At 45.4% G+C, this 25,476-nt stretch overlaps 1 protein-coding gene across 1 annotated transcript in view; it reads left to right on the top strand.

Moving 5' to 3' along the window:
- The window catches only part of LOC139278208 (polycystin-1-like protein 2), a 136,067-nt gene that overhangs the window by 18,551 nt on the left and 92,040 nt on the right, over positions 1-25,476 (top strand). The window contains exons 6-11 of the mRNA XM_070896856.1: positions 301-432; positions 6,927-7,100; positions 16,905-17,032; positions 17,441-17,561; positions 23,722-23,850; positions 23,984-24,212. Of these exons, the coding sequence (XP_070752957.1) occupies positions 301-432; positions 6,927-7,100; positions 16,905-17,032; positions 17,441-17,561; positions 23,722-23,850; positions 23,984-24,212 (913 nt within the window). The remainder of the gene's footprint in view (positions 1-300; positions 433-6,926; positions 7,101-16,904; positions 17,033-17,440; positions 17,562-23,721; positions 23,851-23,983; positions 24,213-25,476) is intronic.

Genomic DNA, 25,476 nt, shown 5'->3' with positions numbered 1-25,476 from the left:
CATGCCTTCAGCTGTTTGGACCCTAAGTTCTGGAACTCCTTCCCTAAACCTCTCCACCTCTCTATCTCTCTTTCCTCCTTAAAACCTATCTCTTTGACCAAGCTTTTGGACATCTGCTGTAATTTCTTCTTATGTAGCTCGGTGTCACATTTATTTGCTTTGTCTTAAAATACTCCTGTGAAGCGCCTTGAGACGTTTTACTGTGTTAAAGGCACTATATAAATGCAAGTTGTTGTTGTGGTACTAATCAAAATTATTATTTTGTTGAATGTTGTGTTTTTCATTTCCTTTCTATACAAGGTTATTGAGGAAATCTTACAGAATTTTTCTGCAATAGCAAAGAATTCATCCTCACCGAAGGGATTAGAGAAAGCAAATACATATCTTAATTTTATTACCTCACACCCTGAGAAACTGAGTGCTGCATCACAGGTAAGATGAGTTTGTTTTTCTCTCATGCCAAATTTTAAACACTGTGGCACAAATGAGGCACTATGGGCTGGATTTCCTGCTCTTTTGTGCCTCGTTCCACGCCCCGGCAGGATGGTAAATGCTGTTTCTGGGCGTTAAACGGGGCGACCAGGATTTAGCATCTGGCTAATGTTTCACAAATGGCTTTGCAGCAATGCAAAAACTTACCGTCCCGCCCTCCAATTTGACCATCAGTATGACGTAAATCGTCGTGCAAGGCTGCACTAGCGCCCCGGATGGAACTTTTGGCCCTATTACCTCATTTAACGACCGCCCCAGAAAATGACTGAAAAAAATCAGGCGGTCCCAGGGTGTAGCAGGCACTATTAATGGCATGTTTAAACAGAGGCTGGAGGACCTTATATCGCAGTTTTCAGTGATTGCTACGGCTGCACGCAGAACGCTGCGTGAGGCTCCGAGTTGCAAACAACACTTTTATGTGCCATGGCACTTAATGTGGGCAATACTCGTTCGGCAGCAAATTATGCTGCTTGCTATTGGCAGGCGGCTTCAAGCTGGAAGAAGGATTCTTGCCAATGTTGGGCCATGGAATCGAAGAGGTCACAGATGTTTGGGGAGGAGTCCTTACCACCCACGAGTTTACAAGGAACATTGCTCATACCTCCACATCTCTGATGCACAGTGTGTTAGAAGGCTGCGCTTCCGAAAAGAAGCGCTGTACGCACGCAGGATGGACTTCATAAAGTTCCCAATGAGGAGGGACAGCCAGAATGAGAGGGTTCTAGGAGTTGGACGATTTGCGGGCATCCCCAAAGTTCAAGGTGCCATTGACTGGACACACAGTATTTGTTTGCAGGTTTGAAGCATCTAAAATGGGGGCTGTAAGTGATCTTTCAGAAAGGCATGTCAGCAGTTGGAGTGTATTGCGAGGGATGATGTGAATGATCGAGTTAATGTGCGTGGATCATTAAAAGCCAATGGGTGCTGAAGTAAGCCTTCATTTTTCTGATACATTATGATAACCACCCCACAGTATGTCCAGAGGGACCATATGCATGACAAACTTCACATAGTGTATGAGATTAATGTTAGAAATCATCAAGGCTTACATAGATGCAAATGGTACTCACCCTGCCGACCCTCATAAGATCATTGAACTTTTTGCTGCACTGTGTGCCAGTCCTGGGCACAGTGCCTGTAGCAGACACCTCCTGCGCTATCTCCATATTCTCTTAAACAGATTATTAACAGATGGTCTGGCACCCCCAGCAAGATGGAGTGAGGCCCACCTCCTCTCCACTGCATGGACCGAGGCTTCACTTGCCTCATGGCTGAAGTGCCTGGCATGCTGCCTTCCCTCCTGATCCTCCATCTCAGCTGAAGTGGATCGGTTTTAATGCGCATGTGCGCAGGAAGCTGAGATGGAGGATCAGGCGTTTGCGACCTAAAAATAAAAAATAAAATTCAATGTGCATGTGCAAAATGGCTGCCTCCTTTAATGCTGAAAGTTTCAGCTCGGATGCACAAGTCAATTAAAGTGACAGGCGACCGGAAACTCAGGGCCACACTTGCGGACTGAAAGGAGGCGCTCCGCAAAGTGGTCACCCAATCTCTGCTTGGTCTCCCCAATGTAGAGAAGACCACATCGTGAGCAGCAAAGGGTTTGACAAAGGGTCATCGACCCGAAACGTTAACTCTGCTTCCTCTCCACTGATGCTGCCTGACCCACTGAGATTTCCAGTATTTTCTGTTTTTATTCCAGATATTCTGTCGCCTGTCACTTTAATTCTCCACTGCATTCCCACTCTGACCTCTCCGTCCTTGGTCTCCTGCACTGTTCCAATGAAGCTCAACGAAAGCTCGAGGAACAGCACCTCATCTTTCATTTAGGCACTTTACAGCCTTCTGGACTCAACATCGCGTTCAACAACTTCAGAGCATAGCCGCTGCCAATCTTTGGCTCCCTTCCCCCCGTCCCGCCCACTCCCCACCCCCCAGAGCCTGTTTCTTTTTTTCTCCTTGTCTCTAATAGCAGTTGGTCATTATCCCGCCATTCACACCCTATCTTGATTAATGGTTTTCTAACTCCTGGCATTACCATTTGAATTTGACCCACCATCCCTTTTGTCTCTAATCTCTCCTGTCTTCCAACCTATCACAGACTTCCCTTTTGTTCTTTCTTCCCCTCCCACTTTCAGTGCTTGTTAAGAATCTGTTCTTTCTGAACATTCTCCAGTTCTGACGAAGGGTCATCGAATGAAACGCTAACTCTGCTTCCTCTCCATAGATGCTGCCTGACCTGCTGAGATTTCCAGCACTTTCTCTTTTTATTCCAGATTTCAGCATCCGCAGTATTTTGCTTTTGTTATAATAAAGTATAATGCCTGGTGTGTGAACATTTATATGCATAAGATGATTTTCGCATGTTGTTGCTCCTGGTGAGTTGGAAGATGCACTGTTTTATGCCACGTAATGTACAAAAGATTATCAGGGCTGCTCATTTACAATGATTGAATAACTCAAACGGTGTTTCTGTCAAAGATTATTATAAGAGTATGCGTGATATTTTCAGGCTCAGATGATTTTGTGCATTTAAAAGGAAACGTATATGCTGGGTCCCAGCCTTGTGCCCATTTTTCCAGGATCGCCTTGTGGGGGCTAAACCTCCACCTGCCCCTTACAAGGCTATTGTCATAAATCATAGAAATTTACAGCACGGAAGGAGGCCAGTTCGGCCCATCGTGTCCGTGACGGCCGACAAAGGCCTATCCAGCCCAATCCCACTTTCCAACTCTTGGTCTGTAGCCTTGTAGGTTACAGCACTTCAAGCGCATATCTAAGTACTTTTTAAATGTGATGAGGGTTTCTGCCTCTACATCCTTTCAGGCAGTGAGTTCCAGACCCCCACCACCCTCTGGGTGAAAACATTTCCCCTCAAATCCCCTCTAAACCTCCTATCAATTACTTTAAATCTATGCCCCCTGTTTGTTGACCTCTCTGCTAAGGACAATAGGTCTTTCTTATTCATTCTATTTAGGCCCCTCATAAGTTTATACACTTCAATTAGGTCTCCCCTCAGCCTCCTCTGTTCCAAAGAAAACAACCCCAGCCTATCCAATCTTTCCTTGTAGCTAAAATTCACCAGTCCAAGCAGCATCCTTGTAAATATCCTCTGTACACTCTCCAGTGCAATCACATCTTTCCTGTAATGTGACAAGAACTGCACGCAATACTCTAGCTGTGGCCAAACTAGTATTTTATACAGTTCAAGCATAACCTCCCTGCTCTTGTATTCTATGCATCAGCTAATAAAGGCAAGTATTCTGTATACCTATTAACCACCTCATCTACCTGTCCTGCTACTTTCAGGGATCTGTGGACATGCACTCCAAGGTCCCTTTGTTCCTCTACACTTTTCAGTGTCCTATCATTTATTGTGTATTCCCTTGTCTTGTTAGTCCTCCTGAAATGCATTACCTCACACTTCTCTGGATTGAATTCCATTTGCCACTGTTCTGCCCACCTGACCAGTCCATTGATATCTTTCTGTAGGCTACAGCTTTCTTATTCATTAGGTTATTGTGATATATTCTTTACGACATCACGAACACACAGACTTTACAAGATGGCTCCAATACATTGACGACGAGGTCCAACACCGCCTCCAGTGTGCCAGCGCAGCCTTCAGTCGCCTGAGGAAGAGAGTGTTTGAAGATCAGGCCTCACATCTGGCACCAGGCTTATGGTCTACAGGGCAGTAGTGATACTCACCCTCCTGTATGGCTCAGAGACATGGACCATATACAGTAGACACCTCAAAGCGCTGGAGAAATACCACCAGTGCTGCCTCCACAAGATCCTGCAAATCCCCTGGGAGAATAGACACACCAATGTCAGTGTTCTCGATCAGGCCAACATCCCCAGCATCGAAGCAATGACCACGCTCGACCAGCTCTGTTGGGCGGGCCACATCGTCCACATGTCCGACACGAGACTCCCAAAGCAAGCGCTCTACTCAGAACTCCTACACGGCAAGCGAGCCCCAGGTAGGCAGAGGAAACATTTCAAAGACACCCTCAAAGTCTCCTTGATAAAATGCAACATGCCCACCGGCACTTGGGAATCCCTGGCCCAAGACCACCCTAAGTGGATGAAGAGCATCCGGAAGGGCAGCGACCATCTCGAGTCTTGTCGCCGAGAGCATGCAGAAACCAAGCGGAAGGAGCGTGCGGCAAACTAGATACCCCGCCCAATCTTTTCCTTCAACCACAGTCTGTCCCACCTGATTGCAATGTCTGCATCATCCCTCTCTTTTTTGAAAACAGACGCAAAGTATTCATTGCCTTGGTGAGGCCACACCTTGAATATTGTGTACAGTTTTGGTCTCCTAATCTGAAGAAGGATATTCTTGCTATTGAGGGAGTGCAGCGAAGGTTCACCAGACTGATTCCAGGGATGGCAGGACTGACATATGAAGAAAGACTGGATCAACTAGGCATATATTCACTGGAATTTAGAAGAATGAGAGGGGATCTCATAGAAACATATAAAATTCTGACGGGATTGGACAGGTTAGATATAGGAAGAATGTTTCCGATGTTGGGGAAATCCAGAACCAGGGGTCACAGTCTAAGGATAAGGGGTAAGCCATTTAGGACTGAGATGAGGAGAAACTTCTTCACTCAGAGAAGTGAACCTGTGGAATTCTGTACCACAGAAAGTTGTTGAGGCCAGTTCATTAGATATGTTCAAAAGGGAGTTAGATGTGGCCCTTACGGCTAAAGGGATCAAGGGGTATGGAGAGAAAGCAGGAATGGGGTACTGAAGTTGCATGATCAGCCATGATCATATTGAATGTTGATGCAGGCTCGAAGGGCTGAATGACCTACTCCTGCACCTATTTTCTATGTTTCTATTAAGAACCAGACCCACTTCTTTTGCTTCCACTCACTATGGTCTCGACTCTTTCTTTAGTTATCCTTTTGCTCTTAATGTATTTATAAAACATCTTTGAGTTTTCCTTGATTTTACTTGCCAAAGTTTTTTCATGCTGTCTCGTTGCTTTCCTAATTTCATTTTTAATTTCACCCCTGCACTTTCTATACTCCTCTAGGGTTTCTGCAGTGATGGGCCCTCGGTATCTGCATGCCCCATGTCATCCAGGGGGCTCTAGATTTGTTAGTCCTACCCTTTTTCTTTAAGGGAACATACTTGCTCTGAACCCTCATGATCTCCTCCTTGAATGCCTCCCACTGCTCTGACACTGATTTACCATCAAGTAGCAGTTTCCAGTCCACTTTAACTAAATCACATCACAGCTTAGTAAAATTGGCTTTTCTCCAATTGAGAACTTTTATTCCTGATCTATCTTCGTCCTTTTCCATAACTACCCTAAATCTAACTGAATTATGATCACTAGCACCAAAATGCTCTCCCACTGATACCGCTTCCACCTGCCCAGCTTCATTCCCTTAAATTAAGTCCAGAACTGCCCCCTCCCTTGCTGGGCTTGCTACGAACTGGCTAAAAAAATTCCTTTGAATGCATTTTAGGAATTCTGCACCCTCTATACCTTTCACACTAATTCTATCCCAGTTAATATTAGGGTAGTTGAAATCCCCTACTATTACTGCCCTAAAGTTTCTGCACTTCTCAGAAATTTGCCGACATATTTGCTCTTCTATCTCTCTCTGACTGTTTGAGGGTCTATAGTACACTTCCAGCAGTGTGATCGCTCCTTTTTTGTTCTTCAGTTCAACCCATATGATCTAATTTGATGATCCTTCTAACATATCATCCCTTTTCACAGTTGTAATTGTTTCTTTAATCAATACTGCGACCCCCCTCCCTCCTTTTTTGTCCCCCCCTCTATCCTGTCTGAAAATCCTGTAACCCGGAATGTTGAACTGCCATTCCTGCCCTTCTGCAGGGCTATGGGCAGAGACTCTGAACATCAGAGTTCTAGCGCCCCAGGCCTTCTTTAGGACCATGAGTCTGGTTGGTGTAGCTCATGGCCAACCCACCAGCAGTTATGTGGGCCACCTGGGGTTTCCAGGCTGAGATCATGGTTCGGTCCCCAAAGTTGCTCCATTGGAGGCAAATAAAGTTAGTTTCCAGGAATGGTCACAACAACTCCTTGGAACCAGGTACTTTCAATGGACTTCCCAAGTTCACTGCAATGGTGGCCATCCCAGATGTGCTCCAAGTGGCATGGGCACCTACCACTGGTAGAGAAATGAAGGGACCTCTTCCTCAACCTGCTAACTTTTGTTTGGTCAGAGCAGGTGCCTCTCAGCACTAATGCTGGATATCCTGTCCTGTGGATTTTCTGTTTGGTTGCTGAGGATGTCAGGATAGACTGGCAATGGTGTACTATGATTTCTATTGAACAATAAATATTCAATGGGTTTCAGAACCACAGCTGGGCTTGCCAGATGGTATGTGCTACAGCGTACATGTATTTTGATAGTTCATGTGCTCTTTCTTCTACTCAGGACACAGCCAGTAACTCACTTCTGATCCTGAGTGACAAGTTGGAGAAAGTTCCTATTGTAAGGACAAGTGACATAATGTGGAAGTTGTCCGCAGCAGAATCTGGTCTTTACGGGATTAGCAACCTGATAAATGCTTCAATGACAACAAACCGTTTGGATATGGAGCAAGAAAAGGTAAAGATCCTTGAATATTTAGAATTGAATGGCTTGGAAAATAAAATGAAACAAATTTGCTAAGAAGGCAGTTTAGTCCTCTTCCTTCCAGTGGTGCCCGTTTCATGTTCAAGTGGAATACATAGCTTGAATCAGTTTTCATGTAAACTTCATCTTCAATAGAGAGTGGACACAATTTTGTTCGTGTTAATTCCATTGGTACTGATGGACAGGAATGAAATGAAAATAGTCTGATTGCATCTTGTGCATGGATTTATGTGGCCTTGAGAACCAGATGGTGAACTGGTCCTTTCAAATTCCTACCTGCTTCTAGAGATTCGTAGCACCACCACACAAGTAAAAGTGTATAGCGCAGAATTATGCAGGGCTAGTTAAGCCTTTTCTTCAAATGTGATTCTGCCGAGTTTCATCAGACTGCTGCTGTTTTGCTGGAGCATTGGAGAAATGATAAAATGTGATAGGAAGAAAGTGTTTCAATGGAAGGAGGTACCTCAGTGAGAGCATGTTAATCAAATCAAAAAACAATTGGTATCAAAATCAATTACAGTTGGGCTACTTGCATTTATTTGGGAAAAGTAAAAAGTTCTTTCACTTTGGCCTATTCAAATGTAGATGCATTTCAGATGGACTGTGCCTTTAATAAATGAGTTGCTACATTATAGATCTTGCAAAAGATTCTAATTAAAACAGAAAACAAGAGAATTGACACTATACCACATATTCCTTTAGTAGTTGATTGATGCCATACCTGCCTTTTGATACATGTTTATTGCTATGTGTTTTGATACAGGTTTGGGATAATCCATTCCTTTTCACTCTAATTTAGTCCCATCCTTCCTTTTACTACTTGTTTAATGCTATGTATTCTGTTTACAATTAATATATGGTGTAGATTCATGTTCATGGTATTTAGTAACAAATGTGTACATTGTTTCCGGTAATTGATTGAAACTTGTTCTGTTGATAATTTTAGTGAAAAATATCAAGGGATAGAGTTTTCTCTTGGTTACACTAGTAATATCTGATTGATCGAACCAGTGCAAAAGATCGGGGAACTTTAAACATAAGTGAGTTACGCACTGTACCACTTAAGTCCGTGCCGTCTGTGATCTTTTACGCTGGTTTAAGAATCAATTGGCCCAGATCAGGACCCACTCACTTAACAGGCCACGTCCCCAGATCAATATTGCGAGATTCTGCTGATTGCACTCATTTAGGAAAGCTCTTCAAACTGCGTTCATTTTCTTAGGCGCACAGGTACAAGTAAGCACGTTTTATAAGTTTTTTCATATCGGAAAATCATAATCATAGAAACATGGAATGATACGGCACAGAAGGAGGAGGCCATTTGGCCCATCGTGCCCGTGTCAAGTCTTTGAAAAAACTATCCAATTAGTCCCACTCCCCTACTCTTTCCCATGGCACTGCCAATTTTTCCTTTTATAGTATTTATCCAATTCAATTTGAAAGTTACCATTGAATCTGCTTCTACCACTCTTTCAGGCCATGCATTCTAGATCATAACAACTCATGTAAAACAAATTCTTCTCATCTCTCCCCTGATTCTTTTGCCAATCACTTTAAATAGGTGTCCTCTGGTTACCGACCCTCGGCCACTGGAAACAGTTTCTCTTTATTGGGCGTGAAATCCCGGCTTTGCTGGGTCCGTATGGAATGCGCACGGACTCGGCGAGGCCTCGCAAAAGCCGGTTTTCAGTGTGCAATGCGCATGTGCCGAAAACTGGCTTTTCCGATCTATCAAGATATCTCTTGACAGATCTTCTGCATCCCCAGGAGAAGGATATCTGCATGATCGAGATTGGGCTATTTGCCCATCTCTTGCCCAGCGAATGTCTTTCAAATTCTTACGCCTGTTAAAAGCAGGCGCATAGCCTACTTTTACCAGCGTAAGAGTTTTAAAACATATAAAAATTAAATGTAAATACACATTTTCATTGTAAAAACTCTGACCATTAAGGTAAGTTTATTTTAAACCCTATTAAAATACATTAAAAAAATTCAAAAATGTATATTAACTTTAATTTCAATTAATTTTAAATATGTGAGGTGTTTTTTTAAAATTTATTATGTTGTGTTAGGGTGGTTAAGGGGGTTATTCTCATTGATAGTAATGGGAACTCGTAAAATCGGAGTTCCCATTACTATCAATGAGAATACTGTACCGTGATTGGTTGTCCAGGCCCATGTGACTCCAGCTTTTACTTGTGTATCTTGAAGACAGGGACGTGTTGCGACGCACGGGAAAAGAAAGCCTCCGACCAGAATCGAAGGCGCCTCCGGGACCACCATTCGTAGAAAAATTTCGGGTTGGAGGCGTTCTTTTGATGGGGGATTTGCGGCGCAACACCCTGTTACCGCCCTGGAAGAAAAACTGGCCCTCGCCCCTTGGTTTAGATCCTGGCGCCGACAACGACAGCTTCAGCGTTCGGGTCTTAGTCGGAGGTTGATTGGAGGAGCGCTATTTAAAGGTGCCAGCTTCGGGTAAAGTTTTAGTCGGTCAATAATGGTTGCTGCGTAGTTCCACATAGACAGATAGGCGTTTTGACAGATTTCACCGATTTGCAGTTAAAGCAGTATTTTGGCTGTTAAAGATTCGTGACTTTCATTGAGGACAGATCTGAAAGTCCAACATTTATGGGGGCTGTGTTGGCACTGGACCTCGCGCTCCGACATCATAGTAGGAGGCAACTTGGGCAGAGAGAAAGGCAGCAAAATGTGGCCAGAGAGAGGAGGGCCAACAGAGCTGTCAACAGGAGGCCTTTCCCCCCAGGGTATTCTGGCAGCAGTTCTCCTACATCAGTTTCACTGAGGACCAGTGTGTGCGAAGGCTGCGCTTCAGCAACGATGTGGTCACAGAGCTCTGCCACCTCCTGCAACCAGACCTCGAGCCTCAGGCCAGGGTGAGGACAGCTTTCTCAGTGGCAGTCAAAGTCACCATGGCGCTTAACTTCTATGCTACTGGATCCTTCCAGTGTGCAACAGGAGACGTCTCCAACATCTCCCAGTTTGCCGTCCATTGCTGCATCCACGAGGTCACAGATGCTCTCTACAGAAGGCGAAGGGACTACATTTCCTTCCCCATGACTAGACAGAAGCAGCTGGAGCGTTCATGTGGCTTTGCCAGGATAGCGGGCTCCTCCATGGTGCAGGGCGCCACTGACTGCACCCACGTTGCTTTGTGGGCACCACATTACAATCCTGATGTATTCCATAAGTTGTACAGGACCTTGGTGAGGCCTCACCTGGAATATTGTGTTCAGTTTTGGTCTCCTAATCTGAGGAAGGACGTTTTTGCTATTGAGGGTGTGCAGTGAAGGTTCACCAGACTGATTCCCGGGATGGCAGGACTGACGTATAAGGAGAGACTGGATCAACTGGGCCTTTATACACTGGAGTTTAGAAGGATGAGAGGGGATCTCATAGTAACGTATAAGATTCTGACGGGACGGGACAGGTTAGATGCGAGAAGAATGTTCCTGATGTTGGGGAAGTCCAGAACCAAGGGACACAGTCTTAGGATAAGGAGTAGGCCATTTAGGACTGAGATGAGGAGAAACTTCTTCACTCAGAGTTGTTAACCTGTGGAATTCCCTACCGCAGAGAGTTGTTGATGCCAGTTAATTGGATTATATTCAAGAGGGAGTTAGATATCGCTCTTATGGCTAAAGTGATCAAGGGGTATGGAGAGAAAGCAGGAAAGGGGTACTGAGGGAATGATCAGCCATGATCTTATTGAATGGTGGTGCAGGCTCGAAGGGCTGAATGGCCTACTCCTGCACCTATTTTCTATGTTTCTATGTTCCTATAACCATAAAGGCTACCACTCACTGAATGTACAACCACACACACCGAATCCTCACTGTCATTTCCCGCTATCCTGGCAGCAGCCACGATGCATTCATTCTGCGCCAGACCAGTGTGCCAGCTCTCTTCCAGCCACCACATAAAGCTTGCGGCTGGCTGCTTGGAGACAAGGGCTATCCGCTTTTCACCCGGCTCATGACTCCCCCCTGCAACCTCAACACTCCTGCCCAGCACTCGTATAATGAGAGCCATGTCGCCACCAGGAATATCATGAAGCAAACTATCGGAGTGCTCAAGCACCTTTCCGCTTCCTTGACCACTCGGGAGGAGTCCTCCAGTACTCAGCTGAGCGGATGTTGCTTTTTGTCATTGTCTGCTGCACAACTTGGCCATCATGAGGGCGCAGCCATTGCCACCAGGCATAGCTCCATCACCTCAGAAAGAGGAGGAGCAGCGACGGAAGAGGCAGCCACTCAATCACCATTCTGCGAGGGCGGTCCGCAACCACCTGATCAGACTTCGGTTCCAATGAATTCCAGTCCACTTCCTGGTTGCTCTGCACGTCCCCATCAGCACATCAATTTCCCCTTCCATACCACAGCCCCAAAACTGAAATGAGAGATACCACCAAATATGCAACATTCCAATTAAAATGTTATCTCATAACATTCACCGCAATTATAAACAACAATTAAATTTACAAATCGCCCTTGTGCAAAACCTTAGATGCCCTCTTAACAGGGGCTTTACCTGTTTTAGAGCTCCTTCGTAATGTATCCCCTGTGGCTGCAGCAGGGCTGGTGGAAGACTGCTGTGTGTCGGGGCCAGAGACTACAGATGGCCTTGCAGGATGCCCTCGACCAGCTCTGGGCCTGGAAGACCCGGCTGCAGACTGCACCACCTCAGGATGGGAGGCGGCAGTCTGGGCTGGCTGGATGACAAGTGCAATGGTGGAGTGGCAGTGGTGGGATAAGAAACGCTGTCATCCTGAGAGAGGACAGCAGGTTCTTGCTCCACTGACCCACTGCCACTCCCCCGGGACAGCACCACAGCATCCCTCTCAATCTGGACTGTGGTGGACCCCGCGATGATGGCAGCAGTCAGAGCTCGTGTGGCATGCAGCTGAGACTGCATGAGAGCAGTCTGTGCTTCGATGCCAGTAACCATTGTCTGCATTACAGCACGAAGATGTTGTGCTGCTTCTTCCTGTGCTGCAAGGAAGCTTCCACATCGTCCATGACACGCGTCATGAGGTCTGGGTCCCCACGGACTGACTGGGAGTCCACCATAGTCTGCAGACTGGAAATGATGGACTCCATGGTGCGCGCAGAGCTCTGTGCAATGTTGGAAGCGGACTCCTCCACACTCCTTACCATTGCCGAGAGGCTCTCGGGCACCCATGCCATTGCAGCTATCATGTCAGAGTGCATAGCCATCATCTGGCTCCCAAGTTTCCCTTTCCCCTTGGCCTTGCTGCTGCCCGCTCATCCTCGGTGCATCACCCAGTGCAGACCCCTCGACTAATCTAACCTCTAATGAATGGGTAGTGCCAATCTCTGAAGTGGTGCCTGCGGGTGAAAGATGCAATGACGCGGCGCTTGGGGCCTCCTCCTCTTCTCCTTCGTCACTCTCATTGGCGGGCTCAGGGACAGGCTTGTCATCTGCTGGCTGATTATCTGAAAGCATAAAGGCACAAGACATGCGTAAAGGTGAGGGCAGGAATGGAGCAGGGAATGCAGACAGTATCAGGAGCTGGAAAGTGATAAAGCTTTCTGGTGTGAGGGGGAAGTGGGATGAGAAAAGGAGAGGGGGGTAAAGATACCGTTGTTGCCCCCAGCGGGGTTGACATCACCGACGGCCACGGTGCCCACCACCTGCTGCCCAGTGAGTCGCAGCACTCGCTGCTCCAGGTCGGACAGCTGCTGGAGCGGAGATTTACCCCTGACTGTCCTCTGCTGCTCCATCCTATTGTGTGTCGTCTTGGCCTGCAAAAGAAATGTGTGTGAGTCAGAGTCCGGCTATATGTCTGGGAGATTTGACTCCCGTCATTGTATAGCTGTGAATGTAGGCAAGGCGTGAGATGAGGATGTGAGTTTGAGTAGCTGCACATGTTTAGTAAATGAGTGGTGGTTTGCGCAGTGTGCACAGACAGAGGTTCAGGGGCTGGTGTATAGGTGGTGGTAAAGCATGTACTCACCTTGACCACCTGACTGAGGTCGTTGAATTCCTTGCGGCACTGTGTGAGGCTGCGTTGAACGACAGTACTGACCGACACCTCCTCTGCCACTTCCCTCTACATTGCCCTGAAGACGTGCACTCCTTGCACTGGCCGGGAACAGTGCTACCCTCCTTTGTTTGACTGCCCGCACCAATGCCTCCAATGCTACGTCATTGAAATGATGAGCTCTCTCCCTTACAGCTGGATTAGCAGCAGCCATAGCAAAACATTCTTGCAGTTCCTTCCAGGTCTCCTTCAGATGCAGGACTGGTGAAAATGAGCAGCTGCAGCTTGATAGACCCTTCCCTTTAAGAGCTGGAATGAGCCAGTGTGAAGGATTGAAGGATGATTGCTGAATACAAGTCACCTGTAACTGCATAGCGTTCTGCTATTAGCGCCCCTGTAGCGCCCCCACTGAGGTGATTAGCGCTTGATTTACCACCCCTTCATTCCTGGGACCTTAACGCCAAAATTTAGAAGAAGTTAAGAATCCTTTGCGCCTGGCACTAAATTTTCAATGGGCTGCTATCGAATTTCTCCCCCTTCATAATTTTGAACACCTCTATCAAAGCTCCCCGTAACCTTCTCTGCTCCAAGGAGAACAACCCCAGCTTCTCTAGTCTCGCCACATAACTGAAGTCCCTCATCCCTGGTACCATTCTAGTAAATCCATAAATCACTTCTGCACCCTCCTTAAGGTCTTGACATCCTTCTTAAAATGTGGTGCCCAGATTGAACACAATACCCCAGCTGAGGTCTAAACAGTGTTTTATAAAGGTTTAGTGTAACTTCCTTGCTCTATTCCTCTATTTATAAAGCGAAGGATCCCATATGCTTTTTTAACCGCTTTCTCAACTTGTCCAGCCACCTTCAAAGATTTGTGGACATACACAGCTAGGTCTCTCTATTCTTGACCCCCTTTAAAACTATATAATTTAGTTTATATAGCCTCTCCTCAATCTTCCTATCAAAATGTATCTCTTCATACTGCTCTGCATTAAATGTCATCTGCCATGTGTCTGCCCATTTCACCAGTCTGTCCACGTCCTCCTGAAGTCTGTTACTATCCTCCTCGTTGTTTACCATATTTCCAAGTTTCATGTCATCTGAAAACTTTGGAAATTATGCCCTGAATACCCAAGTCCAGGTCATTAATGTATATCAAAAAGAGCAGTGGTTCCAATATGCCCCAATGGGGAACACCACTCTATACTTCCTCCCAGTCTGAAAAGCAACTGTTCACCACTACTCTCTGCTTTCTCTCGCTCAGCCAATTTCTTATCCACACTGCCACTGTCCCTTTAATCCCATGGGCTTTAATTTTTCTAACGTCTATTATGTGCTACTTTGTCGAACACCTTTTGAAAGTCTATGTACACAACATCAACTGCACTACCCTCATCAACCCTCTCCGTCACTTCATCAAAGAACTCAATCAAGTTGATCAAACATGAGTTGCCTTTAACAAATCCATATTGACTTTCATTTATTAGCCCATACTTTTCCAAATACCAATTAATTTTGCTCTGGATTATTGTCTCAACACCGATGTTAAGCTGAGTGGTCTGTAGTTGCCAGGCTTATCTCTCTAGCTTTTTTTAAATGGTGGGTGTAATGTTTGCAATCATCCAGTCCTCCAGCACCACCCCCATAATCCAAGGAGGTTTGGAAGATTGTGGCTAGAGCCTCTGCAATTTCCATCCTTACTTCCTTCAGTAAGCGAGGATGCAGCCCATCCGGACCGGGTGACTTTTCCACTTTGAGGACTACCAACTTTTTAAGTACCTCTTCTTAATCTATTTTGATCCTATCAAATATTGCTACTACTTCCTCCTTTACTTCGACATTGGCAGCATCCAAATATTATGAAGAAACTGACTAGTGTACACCCAGGAGACGTTAAATGGTTCAGTGTAGCTTTAAAAGTCATTTTCAGTGATTTTAAATCAGGTTACTTACAGGTTGAGGACTGGATTATTAAAAATGCTTTTTTTTTGGTGATAAACCTATTTTCAGCTGTATTAATAAAACTGCCCCAGGTTACATTTCTTAGATACATCAAGGAGTACTTTTTAATGAAAAAAAACAAATAAACGATTATGTTCTATTACCCTGCTCGATCGTGCATGTTCATGGAAGATTTGATGTTTGTGATTATGTGAAGGAATCAACGGAAATCTGAACTTCAACCTAACCAGTGCCATTTTGAGCAAATATTTGGATGTCATTTCCCTGTTGCGCTCGAAGCAGAAACTCTACCCCCAAATATATTACAGAATGGGAAATTGACTTTTTCGGTAAAATTATCAACAGGGGCAAGTCAATATGAATTCATTTTCTCTACCAGCCAGTTGCAAAAAGGGAGATATGCCTTAATCTATGGGAGTTTAAAATGGTGTACCTGAGTTCCTGATGGACTGCTGTCAGTGCACATGGCAGTTATATGGCCGTTACGTGGAGTGTACCACCTGTTTGTACATCAGTCTATTTGCAATTTAGATTGGAGAGTTTACAGTCTGACATTTCCAATCCAGATCAGATTCAATATTTGAAGTCCGATTGTATCTGAATCCCTGTATTTAACACACCGTGAGATAAATTTTGGGATTTTGCATTCCTGTTGTATAGTGTTGTGCGGTGGGGGCTCATATTGGGAATTTAAGTTGCAGAGGTCAACACATTTGATTTGTGGCCAGGTTCATCCATTGACTTTAATGAAATGAAACGCAAACTGACATTACAGTATATAGTAACCTTATTGCACAAAGCTCGACACTGGGAGCAGTAAATCATAAAACTTATTGATCCAGCAGCTTTGATAATAAGAAATACACTTTGCAACATTCTTACCTGAACTAATGTTGTACTTTGAATATCTCTATTTTTACAATAATAAAACATAACAGAAATACGTAAAATGTTATATATGCATAAAAAAATCTTTCGGTCAGCATATAAATTAATTAACGAGCTAATAATAAATATAGCATTGCTTTGTTTCTGTAGTGTGAATGTAATTCCTGTTGGAGCATGTGTTCTGCAAGGAAAGTGATAGGGTGGACTCAGAAGGAGGTAGGTTTGGGCGGGAGCGGGAGGAGTGGAAGGTGGAGAGTGATACGAGGAAGTGGTCAGAGATGGAGGATGCAAGGTGTCTGACACAAGACACATAGCATCTTGCAGTTGAGCCGTCACTCGGTGGTAGCACTCTTGCCTCGAGTTAGAAGGCCGTGGATTTAAGCTGCACTCCAGAGATGTAATCCAGGACAACCCTCCAGTGCAACACAGAGAGAGTGCTGTATTGTCGGAGGTGCTGACTTCCAAATGAGATGTTAAACTGAGGCCCCGTTTTCTCTCTCAGACGGCGTTAAAGATCCCATGGCACTATTTTGAAGAAGAACAGGGCAGTTCTCCCCAGTGTCCTGGCCAATATTTATCTTCCAATCTCAATTAATCACTAAAACAGACTACCTGATCATTATCACATTGCTGTTTATGAGAGCTTTATGTGTGCAAATTGACTGCTACTTTTTCTACATTACAACAGTGATTACACTTCCAAAGTACGTCATTGGCTGTGATGTCCTGAGGTCGTGAAAGGTGCTATATAAATGCAAGTTCTTTCCTGCTCCATCAGCTCATGAGCCCAAATAGGAGCATGTTATTTCAAAACTGAATAGCCAGCTTTAATACGATTTGAAGACATGTTCAAAATGTTCATACTTATGAAAATCACGGATTAATACCTTCAATTTTGTATTTAGATGGCAAATATATCTGGCCTTCTCCTTACATCCATGGATAAATTACATTATTCTCTTGAGAGTCTAACACACGAAGAAGACCCCGCACTTGTTTTCCACACACCCTCCTTCAGCATGGTCTTAAACAGGTAAAGAACTTATCACCATAAGCAGTGCTCGGAGAAAACAGATTTATTTCTGATAAATTACTCTACCATCATTCTAAAGGTGCTTTAGGAGCATATCTGTCTGTGGTGGTTAAAAGACGGAAGAGAATCAATCAGTAGGGATTAAAATTGAGTTGTGAAGAATTGATGTGTAGTATGTTGTAACAGGAGTGGGCTTCTTGAATTATTGCTGAGTGCATAATTAGAGCAGGGAATGGACCCATACATCCTTGCTGACATGAATTATACCTTACCGAAGAATACTTTTACAGTTACAAAGCAAATAATAGCCCTTCTCTCAAGGAACATCATCTTTCACTTTAATTGGATCACAGCTATATCAACACGCATAATGCATAATCAATATAATTCTCTTTTCCATTACTTCAGGTACAATTCAAGTGAAGTAAAAACAAGCAAGGTTGACACCTCAGAAACAAATCCGTTTAGTTGTACTTTCCCAAAATCTCTAGACCTCCAGAATATTCCAGATAAAGGTGTTCAAATGAGGGTAAGTATAGGTTTATAGATTATGATGAATCAGATGTCTCACTGGGAATGATCTGTTTTGGGCTTCCTTGGGTGTGATCCTGTCAACACATGATCTCATTACATTGGCTAGTGACATAGTCCTACTCCGACATAAGTGGCCGTTGCATGAGAAGTGGGCATTCTTGATACTTCATTCAAGTGGCTCTAGAGTTTGTGACAATGTGTGAATTGAGAGAGTGAGAGGCAGCAGGGTACTCAACTGTGGGTACAGCTGAATCCGATGTTGTCCTCACCCAATTACAGCACATGCACATTTCAATGGGGGTAGCTGGATAGTGTGATCAGGACCAGGAGGGTGCGAGCGGGAGGTGGCAGTGGTCTTTGGGATTGCTGTGGAGCTGGCAGGAAACCGTTGCTCCTCCCGGCTCCACATTAGGATAAGAATATATATACACACACAGGTTTTTAGTGATGGGAGGGCTGGTGAGGCTGTATGTAGACCTGGTTGTCCTGAGCACAGCAGGCTCGGCACCGGCTGCGTTCAGTGCAGCTCAATTTTGGGAAGGAGTCCCAATACACATCTCAGGCTCCCTATTTACAGGTGCAAAGGGCCTATAAGTGGTTTTTCCCTTGGTGGTTTCAAATCACCCCTCTTACAACAGTTCTAGACCCGGGAATTATAGTAGTGAACAGAATACTCAGTTATAGACAGATCTTTCGGTCTCAACCGTCACAATGCTTTTATTCAAGTTAAAGCACACACCTGCTTCCAATAAAACACACCCTGGTGGCGTAAAACACAGTACAACACACAACACTGCCTGCCTGAACAGGCCCCTATTGCGAAGTACCCGCGACTAAACCACCCGTGCTTGGATCAATAGTGCACCACCGAATCTGTCTAACAGACTGTGCGTATGCCTATGATCCGTGCAGAACCTCCCCACTAAACCCCTAAGGCATGGTTGGGACACATGACACCCCTTCACACTATGCGGTGGGCTAAAGGATGTGTGGGCTGGGATAATGCTCACCAGTTACCCCTTTGGCTTACTCGCCGCTTCTCCCGATGAGGCGTATCTTCTGGCTTCGTACCAATCTGTGGCTTCCAAGTCCCAGTCTCAAGGTCAACTTCCCAGTTGAAATAGCGAGGCTCTCTTTGCTCGTAGATGATGGTTTCTTCTTGCCGTCCCAGACTGAGTGCTCGGCCCTTGAATGCATTGAACGAAGCATGCAAGCATAGAAGAGTGGGAGAGAGAGAGAAATGGCAGCAAACTGCCTTTCTCTTATACCTGAAAAATGCTTGCTGAATCCTCGTGCCAAAAACCAGTCCTTTGCCTGAGGCAGTCCAACTAAAGAGCATCATATCTCTGGCCTGTGCCTTTATTACCAGGCTCTTCCTGGGGATAAAGGCTCCAATGAGTCTGGGTGGCTAATAGCTTCCTTTGTTTTGAGGTCCCTGGATGATGGCTTGAGCACTGACCAGTTTACCTGATCTCTCACTGATGGGTTCCCATTACATGACAAAAAGGTCCTCCATCAGCCATTTACCTGCAATGAGGTTCCTGCTTTCAGCCATTGACCCATCCCAGACCATCCCCAACCACCTGATGTGTATTCCTGTGGAACATGCCTGGGCCTGTTCCAGTCATGCTGTCAGCTCTTCTGTAGTAAATGAAATATGGAAAAGCAATGTCCAAAACTTAAAGTCCAAATCCCGAAGTCTGTGTCGATGTTTATGCCGATGCTTACAGGCCTAATGCCCGTTTCTGGCACAGGCCCTGGACGCCTATACTGGGTCCATTATCAATATGGTGAGTGACATATGGCTGAGCCATCCTCGAATTTCTAGGCTATTTTCTCATGGGATTTGTGTTTTATCCATCTGGCTAGAAAATTCTGAGATTTAGTTACTTTTCTTGGTGTCTTTGTATACTGCACTTTTAGTTTCAGTGAGCTGTCCATCAATGTTCTTCACCAATGCTCTCCAATCCCTCTCCTGTGTTCTATAGTTTAGAGCCATTTAGTTTAAATTCCCACTCTTTATTTACCCTTTCCTGCTCTAATTACCTTACATTTGTTCATATTAAATGCCATTTGCTACTCATCAACCAACTTTCCAACCTATCCACATTCATTTGTACAGAGTTTACTTGTTCCCTATGGTTTAACTGATGCCCTGCATCCTCATCATCATCATAGGCAGTCCCTTGGAATCGAGAAAGACTTGCTTCCACTCTTAAAATGAGTCCTTAGGTGGCTGAACAGTCCAATATGAGAGTCACAGTCCCTGTCACAGGTGGGACAGATAGTCGTTGAAGGAAAGGGTGTGTGGGATAGGTTTGCCGGACGCACTTTCCGCTGCCTGCACCTGATTTCTGCATGCTCTCGCCGATGAGACTCGAGGTGCTCAGCGCCCTCCTGGATGGACTTCCTCCACTTAGGACGATCTTTGGCCAGGGACTCCCAGGTGTCAGTGGGAATGTTGCACTTTTTCAGAGAGGCTTTGAGGGTGTCCCTGTAACGTTTCCTCTGCCCACCTTTGGCTTGTTTGCCATGAAGGAGTTCCGAGTAGAGCGCTTGCTTTGGGAGTCTCGTGTCTGACATGTAAGTGGTGATGTGGCCTGCCCAGCGGAGCTAATTTGGTGCTGGCTACAAACTAGGGCAGCTTTGTTTCTGTCCCTAGATTCAATTCCTTTACATACACTGAAAACAGTAATGGCCCCAGCACCAATCCCTGCCTTGGAAGGAATGTTCATATCGTGGCCTGGCAGTCTGTTAACTAGCCTGTGAATCTTTCCACTTCTTCACACTCTTCCCCAAGGGAAGAGTGCAAAGATACGGAAACAACCACCACCAGGAGTAATCCCGTGATTACTAGCATTGATACTTTCGCCTTAGTGAATCTAATTCCTCAAACCTACGCATTCCTATCTCATCATGACTTCTGGATCGTTTCTCTCCTTTTTCAGAAGTTTCCCACTCATGCTGTAATGTCCTTTATTTTCACATCTGGGAGCACCGCAGGGTTCTGTGCAAGGGCCCCAGCTGTTTATGTTGTACATTGATGATTTGGATGAGGGGATTAAATGTAGTATCTCCAAATTTGCGGATGGCACTAAGTTGGGTGGTAGTGTGAGCTGCGAGGAGGATGCTATGAGGCTGCAGAGTGACTTGGATAGGTTAGGTGAGTGGGCAGATGCATGGCAGATGAAGTATAATGTGGATAAATGTGAGGTTATCCACTTTGGCGGTAAAAACAGAGAGACAGACTATTATCTGAATGGTGACAGATTAGGAAAAGGGGAGGTGCAACGAGACCTGGGTGTCATGGTACATCAGTCATTGAAGATTGGCATGCAGGTACAGCAGGCGGTTAAGAAAGCAAATGGCATGTTGGCCTTCATAGCGAGGGCATTTGAGTACAGGGGCAGGGAGGTGTTACTACAGTTGTACAGGGCCTTGGTGAGGCCACACCTGGAGTATTGTGTACAGTTTTGGTCTCCTAACTTGAGGAAGGACATTCTTGCTATTGAGGGAGTGCAGCAAAGGTTCACCAGACTGATTCCCGGGATGGCGGGACTGACCTATCAAGAAAGACTGGATCAACTGGGCTTGTATTCACTGGAGTTCAGAAGAATGAAAGGGGATCTTATAGAAACGTTTAAAATTCTGTCGGGTTTAGACAGGTTAGATGCAGGAAGAATGTTCCCAATGTTGGGGAAGTCCAGAACCAGGGGTCACAGTCTAAGGATAAGGGGTAAGCCATTTAGGACCAAGATGAGGAGAAACTTCTTCACCCAGAGAGTGGTGAACCTGTGGAATTCTCTACCACAGAAAGTTGTTGAGGCCAATTCACTAAATATATTCAAAAAGGAGTTAAATGTAGTCCTTACTACTAGGGGGATCAAGGGGTATGGCGAGAAAGCAGGAATGGGATACTGAAGTTGCATGTTCAGCCATGAACTCATTGAATGGTGGTGCAGGCTAGAAGGGCCGAATGGCCTACTCCTGCACCTATTTTCTATGTAATATACCATTCAGGACTCCATGGCTGCAAAATAGGCTGTCTATCCTCCTAATTATAGAATCCCCAACTAACACTCTCCTGCAATGCTTTGGTGATGCTCTTAATCACACATATATGTGCTCCTACCTTGTTTTCATCATTTTTGTCAAGAACATTGGGCCAAAATTGCCCCGCGCTAGGTTTGGGGCGGTCGTTTCGCTGCTGGAGATTTTATTTGTGCTGGCGTGAGATGTGCCAGCCCCGGCACGGATTTGGGCTCTTCGTTCCAAATAAATGTTGACTGCGCTAACCCGGCGTTCCCCCGGCGTTTGCAAACTCAGCGCTGCATGTCACTGTCACACCGCATCATGGAGCCATGTGGCAACATCCCTCCACTTCTGTTAAAGGGGAGGAATGCTGCAATCTTATCAGTACATTTTGTGCTGCTCACTGGGCCACCAGGGAGGGTGTTGGCATGGCCAGAGGCCCAGCACCCAAGAGGGAGCGCCAGCCTGACTGTTGGCGGTCCGGCCGAACCAACGACCACCATTGTTGAGCCGACTGAAGAGTCGGCCGACACAAAAATGATGGCGGCTGCAGTGGTAGCACCTCCCCTTTAAGGGCGGCTGGGGCGCTACAACCACCACAGCTTTTTGCACAGAGGTGTTGTCGGTGGCATCGCCCCGCACAGACCTCGCTCCCGCGGGGGCAATTTCCACCGCGGGGCGTAAAGGGGTCGGTGCTGTGCGATAAGGGGTCAGCGATGATGTCATCGCCGTGCGTACACTGCCACTTGCTCCCATGCAGTCAGTTGGCCTCGCAAGGCTTTGTTTATTTAGTGACACACAGAGATTTCACTATCTTTTCAGATTTTATCATGCTGACTGGCCACCCAATTTAATGGGGGTCGTCCCAATTTAATAGGAACTTGCATTTTTTGGAAAATCTTTACTGTGAGCTGACTTGTACAACAGTAATAACATGAATGGTGTAAACTAAATGAATGAATAAATCACATTGTGGTATACAAACAGAAAATACAGGAAATACTCAGCAGGTCAGGCAGCATCTGTGGAGAGAGAAACAGAGTTAACGTTTCAGATTGATGACCTTTCATTGGAACAGGAAGGTTTAGAGATGTAACAGGTTTTAAGCAAGTACAGAGCCAGGGAAAGGGGGGTGGGGGGGGCGGGGGAGGGGAGAAAAGAACAAAAGGAAGGTGGAAGGCAGGAGAGATTAAATGTCAAAAGGGATGACGGAGCAAGACAAAGGGGGTGGTAATGGGACAAGTAAAGAAACAAAAAAAGATGGGCCTAGAGGAGCTGAAAATGGCAACAGCAGAATCATTACCAGTAGCCGCTGTCCAAAGAAATGGGAGCAGAGGTTATGATCTGAAATTGTTGAACTCAATGTTGAGTCCAGAAGGCTGTAAAGTGCCTAATTGCAAGATTGAGATGCTGTTCCTCGAGCTTCCGTTAAGCTTCATTAGAACAGTATAGGAGGCTGAGGTCAGAGTGGGTGTGAGGCAGAGAATTAAAGTGACAGGCGACTGGAAACTCAGGGTCACACTTGTGGACTGAACAGAAATGTTCAGCAAAGCAATCACCCAATCAGCCTTTGGCCTCCCTAATGTAGAGGAGACCACATCATGAGCAACGAACACGGTATACTAACTTGAAAGTAGTACATGTAAATGGCATTGTGGTGTCTTCCTAGTACCTCGTTGTACAGTAATTTCATTCTTTTGCACTCTAAGGACTGAAACACGTTCCATCACAATTTGATGAAACATCACATCATTTATGGATAATTCATTAAAGATTTGAGAGTAGAAATTACTGTCAGTGATTTTATCTTGTGTTTACACGTGATACAATCACAGAATTATCACTCATAACTTTTGAGTAAATGGAGACTATTTCAAGGCCAGCAATGAGATGTGATATTTCCAAACGTCAGACCAATTAGGTAGTTCACAAGTTATAAATTATTTAAAGTGAGCTACACATAGAAATATTTAACATATTCCATGGTTTGCTATTACTTATTCTGTTTATACTACATATAAGTCATAGGAGTTATGTTGGTGATATCATATGAATGCTTACTCTGCTTATAACAAAGTCCTCTCTGATTTTTAATCACACTTTTTTGCACTTGTATCTTTTAGATGGTTAATTTTAGAGAAAATCCCTTAATCTGGCTTGAGCAAAGTAATGTCAGTGGATCTATGACCAATATATCTTTATCTTCAAATCGCAGTGAAATAAAAATTGAGAATTTGTCAGACACCTTTGAGGTAATTTTTATTAATCCTGTAAAGAAAGTGATGACGGGCATATTGTAATTTTCTTGTTTACATATTGTTTTATTTTTCACTATTTTGCCATTAATTAAATCTAACTCAATGTTGACTTTCCTTTTCTCTTCAGATTATGCTACCCAGATCTAACACAACCCAGTTTTTCCCAACTACATATATCACCTTTACAAAACCAGTCATCCAGAAGTTCCATGTAACAGATACTGAATCAGCCTTAGTAATCTCTGTAGAAACTGAGCCAGCTACTTCAGTGCAACTGTACCTCAGCTATGGATCCAAACCCAATGAGACATTATATGATTTTGAAACAAGCTTCATTCCACAGAACAATACTGAAGGTAAAATTATACTATTTGATTTTGTTACTATGAAAACCATGGGGGCCGATTTTCATCAAGGCCTCCGCCCGCCCATTTGCCGCCCAAAGTGCCGCCGATGGCTGCCGAGGTACCGGACGGTACTTTGGACGGGATAGTCATGGCCGAGGTCCCTCGAAGGTCGCGAGCGGCAATTCAACGATCTACGCCGCCAATCTGGGTGGCAGCGGGCGGGAGGTCTCATTCTCGGCGGCAGAGGCGCTTGTCACCCAAGTGCCGCCGAGGATGGAGTTGGGCCCACGGAGGGTCGAAGAGCTGAAAAAAAAAATCAACACTAAAATATAAAAAAAACTATCCGACGACCTTCAGGGGACCCCATACAGGTAAGTCACTGTTGAAAATTTTAAAAAAATATTCACTTGCCTTTTTTTCAGGTTCTTCCTACTTACTGTCGGGGACAGGCTAGCCTCCAGCCAGCGGTCCACCCCCGTTCTGCCACCGAGTCCCGCTGAATCCCGCCTGCAGGAATCTGGGAGCTCGGTGGGCGGGAGCTCAGATGCGCCACTCGGCCGTCCGCTGACGTCAGTGAGCGGTTCCCGGCGGTGCTCCCCTCCCGCCCGCTCCGGCCCAAATGGAAAGTGGCACTGGGCGGATGAAGAAGAGCAATGTCGGCGGCAGTGGGCGGCAGTCGGTGGTGAGGTGATGAATTTCAGCCCCCACGAATGTGAATATAGTGCTGAGAAGTTGAGGAATTGAGTTTCACAAATCTAGTTACTGGCAATCAAGACTACGTGCAATATTCATGTCAAGCCGGGTTAGCGGGCAGGAAAATAATTGGACCAAGGAAAGAGGAGGAGAGGATACTGCTGGCTAGAAAGGAGAAAGTAGAGGTGTGGGAGAGTAGGGGGATAGGGAGATGGAGAGGGAGGAGAAAAGGGTATTGAGAAAAGAGTGAACAGAGACAAGGATGGAGAAGAAGGTCAGCAGGCACAGAGATAAGGAGGGGGACGAGAATGGAGAATTGAGTATTGGGGAGAGGGATGGGAGATGGAGAAAGTTGGAGAGGAGGAGGACAGAGGAAGAAGAATGGGGGAAAAGGGATGGTAAGACAGGGGGTGGGGGAAATCTGTAGGATTACTAATGGAGGCAAACAGTTTCTAGGGCCTATTTTAATTCTCTGTGGAGGGAACAGGGGGCAGTGTGAAAAGACGATCCCTCTGCTCACTGGGGAGAGGAGGGGTTAGAGTAAGGCAAGGTAGCTTTCTCTTTGCAGCGATGTGGAGTT

Source organism: Pristiophorus japonicus, chromosome 13 (genome assembly GCF_044704955.1).
Source record: "Pristiophorus japonicus isolate sPriJap1 chromosome 13, sPriJap1.hap1, whole genome shotgun sequence".
NCBI classification, from domain to species: domain Eukaryota; kingdom Metazoa; phylum Chordata; class Chondrichthyes; family Pristiophoridae; genus Pristiophorus; species Pristiophorus japonicus.
Note: the sequence above shows the minus strand (reverse complement) of the source record. Positions and strands in the feature narration are given on the sequence as shown.